The 12008-nt window shown below is 43.8% G+C and overlaps 1 protein-coding gene across 2 annotated transcripts in view; it reads left to right on the forward strand.

The window, feature by feature from the left end:
- LOC127006508 (uncharacterized) overlaps nt 1-12008 on the forward strand; it is a 56367-nt gene that overhangs the window by 9463 nt on the left and 34896 nt on the right. For both annotated transcript variants that reach the window (XM_050876463.1, XM_050876465.1), the window contains exon 3: nt 2979-3210. In XM_050876463.1, the coding sequence (XP_050732420.1) occupies nt 2979-3210 (232 nt within the window). The remainder of the gene's footprint in view (nt 1-2978; nt 3211-12008) is intronic.

Below are 12008 nucleotides of genomic sequence, written 5' to 3' on the forward strand. Positions count from 1 at the left end.
CTTCACACTGTGCCGACTCTGGGCCTAGACAACCCACGACTCTAGGGTACACGAGATCTTGGGCGTTGGTGTGAAAGGGTCGCATATGGCCTGAAAGAGATCTAAAAACGATCGCCGGATGCTGAGCGGACATCGAGAGGGGAGTGCGGGGTCGTAATTAATCAATCAATGGGGGCATACGCCGGGGGAGGCGCGTCGCCTTGCCCACCCTACGACGCCAAGTCCGGGGGACCTTCCGAGCGAGTCTCCATGCAGGCCCCCACCCATCCTGATTACCTCCTGGCAGGATCTATCGACTTGCTTAAGTCACGAACTCCGTGGGAGTCCCCTTGGCCTCCTCCACTCAGGATTGTCTCTTAAAAGAGACAACTCGATGAGAAGGATCAACTTCTGGGTAACGTGCCACGTGCCCGTAAAGTCGGAGTTGGCTTTAACAGACTACGCAGGTAATATTGTATGTCGAATCAGTCTCACGGAGTAGTCGCCGGTTCGACACAAAGTCATTCCAGCGATATTCCATGATTCTGCGTAGACATTTATTACCAAAGGCATCAATCAGCCTCTCCAAGTCCCCATTTAATGTCCATATATCATAGCCATAAAGTAAGACAGGGAGCACAAGGGACTTGAAGATCCGGATCTTTGTCCTTCTGCACAGGTATCGACAACGCCATATACTCGTGCTGAGCGAGTCCATAACGCCGTGGGACAAGCCAATCCGCCGTAAGACTTCCTGGTGAGACTCACCGTTGTTATGAACTACACCACCAAGGTATGTGAAATTTTCCGAGATCTCAAAGTCCTCGCCACACGAATGAACAGACTGTACTGTTTCATCCAGCAAGCCTCCAAACATCTGTACCTTGGTATTGGCACAGGAAACCTTAAGTCCCAAGAGCTTCGCCTCCTCGTGCAGTACCTCGACTGCAAGATGGCGCCACTATAAACACTCTCCTGCGCCAGAACGGGCTGGGCCGACCATCAAGACCCACCGGGAAGAAGCCTTGGACCGACCATCAGGATCCACCGGGAAGAAACCTACCGGCGCAATAGGCCAAGACGTAAAAAAAAAAAAAAAAAAAAAAAAAAAAATCACCAAAATCCGCTAGGATTAATGCATCATAGGCAAAAACAAGGTCGGTGACCCTGTTATTGCCAATGGATGCTCAACAATGACTCTGGTCTACAACTCTGCTCAGTACCCAGTCCATACAAGTGTTGAAAAGCGATGGGGCAAGGATACAGCCTTGCCTCACTCCCGTATTCACGGGAAAGAAGCCTCTGATTTTCGTATGTGTATTTTTATTTTATTGTTACAATTTTATGCAAGAGTGATACAGAAATTTCTCAGGAAGATGATAGCGGTCTCAGTTTTCTTAAAAATGAATGCTGGGGTCAGGAAACGGGGTGGGAGTTATGTGAAGTCGTCGGTTCTGGATGAAGTGGGCACACCCACGGCCACAGGCCGGCGTCACTTGGAGAGTCTTGGCGAGCAGTCTATTATGTAAGTCTGTGGGAGAACTACGGGTTCAATGTGTGATGTTCCGGGGGTGGACTCGTCTCGTGTAGTGGTTATGAAACTAATATTTCAGTTTGTGACTTCTGTTCTTAAACTTCCCTTTTCACTGTAAAAGTTTTGTTTATGTATTCACAAAAAAAGGAATATATATTTTTTTTGGTTTCATATTACCACCTTACTTTCCACGACCCACTTTTTTTCGATGTTTTTGAATAAAAGTTGTAGCATTTGAATGATTTTGTTTTTTCTCACTATAACTCTGAATGTGTGATGAGGATAAGATTGGCCAATACTTATGTTGATTGTTGATGCGATTTTTTTTTCCTTTTAAAATCGGTGTTTTCGCCTGAAAAAAAAAAACGAGGTCCATATTACAATCTCCTCCCCTATCAGTTTGAAAAATGTGTGTTGGGACAGTTACAAAGAGGTTATTTTGTTGATTTATATTTAGATTTTGACCATGTGATCCATGAATCTGGAGCTATTAATTTATTTTTACTTTTTTTTCTTACAATTAAGGGAGTATTTTTGTATGTCTGAGAATGGACCGTATTGGCTATACAGGCAGCGCCACACGTGGCCAGTCGGTGAACTGTCAAAGCAGTACTTTCCATAGAATTCAGGTTCTGTATTAGAGTGCGTCTGAGGTTGCCTCCAGGATACAGGGCCTTGGTACCGCCACCGCTACAAGCCAACGACTGCAAACACTTTACTCCAACCCGATTTCCTGACTCTACTATTTGACATGGAGAAAAACTGAAATCGGGTAGGAGTGAAGTGTGTGCAATCATCGTCTTGAAGCGATGGCGGCACCATGGCCGTGTATCCCGGAGACAGCCTCAGACGCACTCTAGTCTATAACTTGAATTCTAGGGAAAGGACAGCTTAGAGTTGAGTGGCCACATGTGGCGCTGCCTGTATAGCCAATACGGTCCATTTCATGTTTCATAGCCACCCCCGGTAATCCAAATTGCACTATATTAAGATCATATATAGTAATACGATACGAGTAATACGGATCTCTAAGTATATATTTTGAGATCAGCGGTACTGGTAGGCTGCCATTTCACCCTTATTATGACTGAACGGGCAAGGATGGCTCGGACGATTTAAAAACTTTTGTTGGATATTATCTGCTGCTGCCGAAAACTAAAAATGGCTACTGGTTTGATATCAACAATCTACCGTAAAGAGACAAATGATGAAGAAACATTTTGAGATCAACAAAATTACACTGCTGCTTCAACTTTTTCTCTGAAAATGTTTTTGAGCGAAAGTGGCCAGATCAACTTCGCTCTCCCTCGCTCTGCCTGTGCCCTGTGGTGCGCCTCGCGCTGCGCCGCGCCGCTGCTGTCAGTCACTGGCAGCGACGGAGTCTACGCATTACCCCAAACTCTAATCTTAACTTTCAAAGCCTGAAGCTGTTATGGAGTTTACAATTAAGTGTGTTCTCTGCCAGGGAACTGGAGCGTGTGTACCGGCTGACGGCCCACACCGTGTTCCTGGGCGGGCAGGTGTTGGGCAGCGGGGAGGTGGTGACGGTGGGCAGTGACGGCTCCGTCATGGTATGGGACAGGCAGGACGGCGTGCTGCTGGCTGACCTCCCGGCGTCCACCAGGCCCATCACCACCGTCACTGCCTCCAGCGACGACGCTGCCCTGGTCACGGCGGGGGAGGATGGCGTCATCAAGGTAAGCTGCCGCCGCGTGAAGACCGTTCTATCTTTACCAGCAGAAAACTGCTGTTGATATATTCCAGTCTGGGGGTTCTCATATTTTTCTACTTACTTATGCCGTATTGTTTACAGATTGCACTGGTTTTCTTACATTATCACCCTATGTTGCCATGGAGGTAAATAGACACCATGGTGAATTTATTGCTCGGAAAGAGTAAAGACGCGATTTTCGTCGCCATTTTTCGTCAGACACTAACTACTTCACAACGTCCTCTTCAACCATGTATTTAACCACGACGCACCACTTTCTTACCCCCCAGAACCTTCCCCTTGACCTCCACAACCTTCTTTTCCTCAACGACAATCAAAGATTATGGTGACAAATGTGACCGTACGCCGGGGTATTAATTTGTTAAAGGTCACCTAATTTCAATATTTTGACACTGTGTTTACAAAACCACTAACCTGTGACATATGATGTGTATAACATCTGTTGGAAACTCAAACTATAAAGCAATTCAAATTGCACTGCAGTCATGTGTTATATTAAATGTGTTGGCTTAAAGGTGCTATTACACATGTATGATTTTGCCCAGTGGGCAAACTATGTATCCTGAGCTGTTCTAGTAACTTCTTCAGTGTTTTAGGGGGCTGTTTAGGCCATGGAACCACAGCCAGGAACTTCTTCAGTCTTTTAGGGGGATGGTTAGGCCATGGAACCACAGCCAGGAACTTCCTCAGTGTTTTAGGGGGATGGTTAGGCCATGGAACCAAAGCCACCAGCAATGCGGATTGCCTGTGGTTGTTGTTGTTGTGAAGATTTGTTCCTGAAGTATATAGGTGCTGATTACACGATCATGCTAGTTGTTAGTTTCAATAAGCAATCTTAATCGTGACTTTGATAAGCAACATCAGGAATTTTAGGTTTTGTCCAGCTCCATGATCAAAACATTAACAGCAGCCTTTAAGAATAGTTGTGCTAGTATAATTTTGCAAATAAACCTTTTCAGGGACTATATAATTCAAAGTATAAATAGCTGTGGATTAATTTCTGCCTGGCATACAATGTTTTAAACTTAATTTCACTTTTATTTAGGTATTCAGAGATTTTTAGAACAAAATGCATTCGTAATAAAGTTTAGTCATCCACTGTTATCGGTTCTTTATAAGATATCACACAAAGTGTCCTTGCTCAATAAGCAAAAATAGCTTCAGAGGAGTTCACCCCTAACTGATGGTAAAAGGCTTTCTGTGAGTAGAATGCTCACTGAGCAAACTCATGCCCATGTAAAAGGGCCTTTATAATAAGGGGACATGTCACCTCCCCTTCCCTATGATGCCAGACCTGCAAGACTGTGCTGGCCCCCTTCCCATCCCAAGTACTTTAAGGATGAATTCTTTGGGTGTCCCCATGGTTTCCTCAACTCAGGGTTGTCAATTTCAAATCCAACATGATAAGCGGGGTCAACCTCTGAGTTATGTACCACATTCACACATTCACAGTCTAAGCAAGTAATAGACCTCTAATCAGTCTCATAAAATAATCACTTGTTTGACACAAAGTCTTTGGTTATTGCCTAGGCACTTATTACCAAAGGTATCAATCTGCCTCCTCAAGTCAATATTCAGTGTCCATGTCTCACAACCACAGAGTAAGACTGGGAGCACAAGTGACTTGAAGATTCGGCACAGGTATTGGCAATGCCATATACTTGTGCTAAACAAGTCCATAACACCATAGGTCAAGGTAATCTGCCATAAGACCTATTGACAAGACTTGCCATTGTTCTGCATTATGCTACCAATGTATGTGAAAATTTTCAAGATATCAATGTCCTTACCACACCACACATGAACTGACTGAACCATTTCCTCTAGCAAGTCTCCAGACACATGTACCTTGGTCTTGGCCCAAGAGACCTCAAGTCCACGGGGTTTTGTCTTTGTTTCTCGAGCAGTGCCTCAAGACCAATCACCAGAGCCTCCAATGACACCTCAAGGAGTACTGTATTATCAGCAAAAACAGGGTACTGACCCTGGTTTTGCCAACAGATTCTCCACAATGACTCTAATCCACAACTATGCCAAGAACCCATTCCATTAAGTGTTGAAAAGTCATGGGTCTAGGACACAGCCCTGCCGCACTCTTGCATTCATGAAGAAGAAACTGGCCATGCCCCTATCTTCCACACTTCACAGCACCTAATCCCAGAGTACAAGGCAATCAATAGACCAACAGTCCTTACAGTATTCATGCAGAGTTGCAGGATATCCCAGATTGCCTCATGATGCACTTAATCAAACACCTTCTTGAGACTGACATACACTGCAAGCATCCTGTGTTGAAACTCATTCTGGCAGCCAACCAGTACGTGAAGCACTAAGATGCAGTCACTTGTTGATATACTAGGTCCTGGCATCTGAAACCAGAACTTCACTGCTAGATTTGGGATTGCAATGCTTGAGGAGACTGACCCCATCCTCAAAGCCACTTGGAGAATCCCTCTGAATAGCAATGTTTTCCTGAGTACAGTGTTCTTTGGAACTGTTCATATGCTTGTTGCAACACTGAAGCATCCTAGCAGGTCAAGAACAATCTCAAGATTCGACCATATTATGTTTTATCTTGAAAGACTGAAAGACTTAACATGTGCTCATGAGTATGTAGTGACTCTCTCAAAGTGGTTCAGTGTGCTCAGAACCCATGAGGACCCTGTAGAATTGTGAGATACCTCCAGACATGATACTCTCCAAGTATCAAAGGAGTATAATGGAGAACGCCCAATACTAAGGACTGGTTTTCCTTAGGAGATGCTGGATTCAAAGAAATGCAATTTGATGGGTGTTATGAAGACAAGGTACCAGAGAGGCTTAAAAGAATAGTAATGAAACTGTACAAAGGCTCAAGATCAAGGGTGAGAGTAGTTGGAGGAACTTAAGATACTTTTCATATAGGTGTGGAGGTGCATCATGGTTCAGCCCTGTCCTCTTGTTTATTGTAGTAAAGAAGGAAGCCATGAAGGAGTGCAGAACAGGGTATCCATGGTACCTGCTCCATGCAGATGATTTAATCTTAACTGCTGAGACTTAGGAGGAAGTTGAGAGAAAATATATCAATTGGAAGCAAGCTTTGGAGAGAAGAGGTTTAAGGGTGAATATGGCTCAAGGGCAACAAAAAGAGTGCAAATAAAAAGCCCGTTACTCGCCGCTCTCATAATAGGCGAAAGTAAAGAGTAGCCAAAAGAGAGGTCAATTTCGGGTGGAGAGATGTCTTATTACACTCTTCTTGAAAGAGGTCATGTCATAGACAGGAGGAAATACAGACGAAGGAAGGCTGTTCCAGAGTTTACCAGTGAAGGGGATGAAAGAATGGAGATGCTGGTTAACTCTTGCATAAGGGGTTTGGACAGTATAGGGATGAGCATGAGTAAAAAATCGTGTGCAGCGGGGCCACGGGAGGGGGGGAGGCATGCAGTTAGCAAGTTCAGAGCAGTTGGCATGAAAATATTGATAGAAGATAGAAAGAGATGCAACATGGCGGTGGAATTTAAGAGGTAGAAGGCTGTCAGTAAGAGGAGGAGAGCTGATGAGACGAAGAACCTTAGACTCCACTCTGTCCAAGAGAGCTGTGTGAGTGGAGCCCCCCCGCCCCCCACACGTGAGATGCATACTCCATTCGAGGGCGGACATGGCCCTTTTAAATGTAAAGCATCTGTGCAGGGGAGAAGAACTGGCAGAGACGCTACAGAACGCCCAACCTCGAGGAAGCTGATTTAGTGAGAGAGGAGATGTGAAGTTTCTAGTTGAGATTTTGAGCTAAGGATTGACCAAGAATATTTAGTGTTGAAAAAGGTGACAGCTGAGTGTTGTCGAAGAATAGGGGATAGGTGTTTGGAAGATTGTGTCATGTTGATAGGTGGAGAAATTGAGTTTTTGAGGCAATGAAGGACACAAGGTTCATTTTACCCCAATCGGAAATGATAGCAAGGTCTGAGGTTAAGCGTTCTGCAGCCTCCAGTCTGGAGTCTTGCAATTCCTGTTGAGAGGGTCTTCTGTTGAAAGAAGTTGAATAATGCAGGAGTGGGAGTAAATTCTATTTTTTGCACAGACTAACAAGTGGTGCCATAAAAGATATTCAGGACTGAGAGACTTGAATAGAGTAGTAGATTTCTACCATCCAGCATTAAGTGAGAAGGATCAATGGAGGAGAACTGCCAGATGAGGAAGAGGCTGAAACTATAGAAATGGATGGTGGTATAATAAATGTGGAACAGTTTTGCAGTCATTCCAGTATGTTAGATAGTGAGGATAGAGTGGAGAGAGCAGTAGGAACAGGGAATCAGCAACATAGCGAAAGTGGATAGAGGAGAAAAGTAGTAGGACTGGTGATAGATAGGAGCATATATATATATATATATATATATATATATATATATATATATATATATATATATATATATATATATATATATATATATATATATATATATATATATATATATATATATATATATATATATATATATATATATATATATATATATATATATATATATATATATATATATATATATATATATATATATATATAACTATATATATATATATATATATATATATATATATATATATATATATATATATATATATATATATATATATATATATATATATAGGTATTTCGTTCCTGACTTCGGCGCGATGCGCGAAACCGCGAACGGCAGGACTATAACCCCTGGAAAATATGCATTTGGGGAAGTCACCTCTGACACGTCATATAAAACATGTTTTTTTCGTTCTTTTTAATGACTGAAATGAGACAAGACCTTGTTAGACAACAATATGTAATCAACACTCACCCTGGGGTCAAAATTTAGTAGCACAGAAGACCCAAAAGTAGCCCAATTTGCGATAAGTAGCCCAATCTGGCAACACTGCAGTGTGGCGGCGCGTGAATTTTTTTTTTTTAGGATAATGTTGCTGAGAAAATCTCGACCAATAGCAGTCGTCCCTGAGCGAGCTGCTGGCCAATAGGAAAGCATGACGTCACAGTCTAACCGTGATGTCACTCAGGAGCAACCTAACGTCCATTGCCCCGCCTCCCTCCTCTCTCCCTTCCCCCCTCCTCTCTGCCTCCCTCCCTCCCTCCCCCTCTCTGCCTCCTCCTCCTCCTCTCTGCCTTCCTCCCTCCTCTCCCTTCCCTCCTCTCTGCCTCCTCCCTCTCTCTGCCTCCTCCCTCCTCCCTCTGCCTCCTCCTCCTCTCCTCCCTCCCCTCCTCTCTGCCTCCCTCCCTCCCTCCTCTCCTTCCTCCCTCCCTCCCTCCCCTCCTCTCTGCCTCCCCTCCTCTCTGCCTTCCCTCCCTCCTCCCTTCCCCCTCCTCTGCCTCCCTCCCTCCCTCTCTCTGCCTTCCTCCTCCTCTCCCTTCCCCCTCCTCTCTCCCTCCCTCCCTCCTCTGCCTCCCTCCCTCCCTCCTCTCTGCCTCCTCCCTCCTCTCCTCCTCCCTCCTCTCTTCCTCCCCTCCCTCCTCTGCCTCCTCCTCTCCCTTCCCTCCCTCTGCCTCCTCCCTCCCCCTCCTCTGCCTCCTCCTCTCTCCCTCCCTCCCTTCCTCCCTCTCTCCCTCCCTCCCTCCTCTCTGCCTCCTCCCTCCCTCCTCTCTGCCTTCCTCCTCCTCTCTCCCTTCCCCTCCTCTCTTCCTCCCTCCTCCCTCCCTCTCTGCCTTCCTCCCTCCTCTCTCCCTTCCCCCTCCTCTGCCTCCCTCCCTCCCTCCTTTCTGCCTTCCTCCCTCCTCTCTCCTTCCCCCTCCTCTCTGCCTCCCCTCCCTCCCTCCCTCTGCCTCCCTCCTCCCTCCTCTCTCTCCCTCCTCCCTCTCCCTTCCCCCTCCTCTGCCTCCCACCCTCCCTCCTCTCTGCCTTCCACCCTCCTCTCTCCCTTCCCCCTCCTCTGCCTCCCTCCTCCCTCCCTCTCTGCTTTCCTCCCTCCTCTCTCCCTTCCCCCTCCTCTCTGCCTCCCTCCCTCCTCTCTGCCTTCCTCCCTCCTCTCTCCCTTCCCCCCTCCTCTCTGCCTCCCTCCCTCCTCTCTGCCTTCCTATTTAGCGTCAATGCATCCGCGTATACGCGAAACTGGGGCCGCGTATAAGCATTAGTTGATCATGAATACGCGAAACCGCGATGGGTGAGACCGCGAACGGCGGGGGGTGACTGTATATATATATATATATATATATATATATATATATATATATATATATATATATATATATATATATATATATATATATATATATATATATATATATAGTGATAAAAAGAATGCAGTGAAGAATTAATAGAGCCAATTTATGATACTATAAGTTGTTCATTAGCAGTGGTGGGCACGGTTCCACTAATCCGCTAACCACTAATTAGCGAAGCTAACCTTTTCATTAGCTTATTAGTGTTTTTGCTAACTTTGGAAACAGTTAGCGGACGAATTAGCTTCTGCTAAATGTAGTTCCTCCTCCTCTTGTATTTTGTATGTTGAATCTAATTTGTTTATTTGTGTACACCTTTATCATCATCTGATTTTGGCATGCTATACCTCTGGAAGGCTCTATGTCTAAGCTACAACTCATTGAAATTTCAGGTCACTAGGTCTGTTTTTAAGGGTTTTAGAGCTAAAATACTAAACCAAAGCTAATCCATACAAAAAGTTAGCAGTTAGCATTAGCTTCCACTAATTTCTTTATTGGTTTATTGGTTTAGCGTAAGCAAAACTAACTTTTTAGTTAGTGGATTACCAGTTAGCGAAGCTAACTTTTCGATTAGCGGTGCCCACCACTGTTCATTAGAGTTTGGAGCGATGCTGAAAGAATGGAAAAGAGCAAACATTATACCAATTTATAAGAGTGGGAACAGACATGCGCCATTAAATTATAGATCAGTCTCACTCACAAGTGTAGTTGTAAAATGTGTGAAAAATTATAAAAAACAATGGGTTGAACATCTGGAAAGAGAAAAATTAATAAATGAGAGCCAGTTTGGATTTAAGCAAGTAAAGTCGTATGTCACAAATTTGATTTGTTTTTACTCAAGAGGGATGAAAAATCAGAATGAAGAGAAGGGACAAGTGAAGTGCTGCAGGGATCTGTACTCGCACCAATAACGTTCTTGATTTATAACAATGACATGCCTGAAAGAGTAAACAGCTACACGAGCTTGTTCGCTGATGATGCAAAGCTGCAAAGAAGGATACGGACGGGTATGGGGTCGCAGGAAAATCTGAATGAAATATCTGAGCGGAGCAACAAATGGGAAATGGAATTCAATGCAAACAAATGTCACATATTGAGGATGGGAAAAGGTAAAAATAGACCCTTGAAACAATATAAAATGGGTGAAAGAGATGTGTGGTTAAGGAAGAGGAAGACCTGGGAGTGACAATTCAGAATTCTTCGACGCCAGAAAAACACACAAACAGGATATTTGGTGATACATAAAGACTATTGCAAAATGTTAGATTTTGCATTCCACAATATGGATATAGATATGATGACAAAGATAATAAAGGCAATGATTAGACCAAAGTTAGAATATGCAGCAGTGGTATGGTCCCCATACAAAAATAAAGGACGTAAAGAAACTGGAAAGGATTCAGAGAATTGCAACAAAAATGGTACCTGAACTCTCAAATCTGCCATATGAAGAAAGATTGGAATGCAGGAACCTGCCAACTTTGGAACAGAGGAGAGAAAGGGGAGACTTGATAATGTTGTTTAAGTTGATGAGTGGTATGGATAAGTAGATAGAGAGGACTTGATGGAGAGAGAGCAAAGGAGAAGATTGAGAGGACACAAGAAGCTGAGAAAGGAAACATGCTTGAGAGACAAAAAGAAGTACAGCTTTCCTCATAGAAGTGTGAATTTGTGGAACAGTTTGGAAGAGGAAGTGGTGGAGGCAAAGAGTGTCCATCAAATGAAAGAAAGATTGGATAAAAGTAGACAAGGAGACAGGACTATCCGAGCCTAACTCAGGCCCTGTATGCTACAAATAGGTAAATACACACACACACACACACACACAAAGAAGAAGAAGAAGAAGAAGAACATGAAATCATGATTGAAGATACCATTCAGAGTTTAAGTAGGTGTTGGAGAGGGAGGTTGACATCCTCAAGACGGAGAAAAATGTATGGAAAAATGCGTACAATGACCTGCACAAGCAGGTAATGTTGAATGAGAAGAAGACAGAGGATACAGAGGTTAAAGTCAAGGAATTAAAGGAAATGCATTAAGTCTGGAAGGAGGAACAAAAAAAGGAGAATGTTAGCTTTAAGAAAATTGTGGAGGAGCAAGTCAAGGATAAGGATAGCCATAACTGAAAAGGTGATCAAGGTGATAAAAGAAAAACCAGAAATATTGAGGGACACGGTTGAAAAAAAGAAGTCTGTAGTAGTGGTGGGCATTAATGAAGAGCACATGCCGATCAAACATACAAGGGAAAAGAAAGGAAGGAAGGAAGTGGAGCAAGTAATTGAAGCAATTCATGAAGAAGGTCATGAGCTGGTAGGGGAGATCGAAGAAGTATTCAGGCTTGGAAAGTATGAAGAAGGAGCCCAACAACCAGTAAAAATTAGATTTAGGTCTCAAGTGGCTGCAGAAGAAGTGGTGGGAAAATCATGGAAGTTAGCAAGAACAGAGACCTACAAAAAAGTCTGGGTAAGAAAGGACAGAACTGTGGAGGAAAGGAACATGATAAGAGAATTGAAGAATCAAGCTAATGAAAAGAATGAAGCAAGGTTGGAAGAGGAGAAAAAGAAGTTTTCTGGAGAGTGATAGAC

This window comes from Eriocheir sinensis, chromosome 33, assembly GCF_024679095.1.
Source record: "Eriocheir sinensis breed Jianghai 21 chromosome 33, ASM2467909v1, whole genome shotgun sequence".
In the NCBI taxonomy this organism is placed as follows: domain Eukaryota; kingdom Metazoa; phylum Arthropoda; class Malacostraca; order Decapoda; family Varunidae; genus Eriocheir; species Eriocheir sinensis.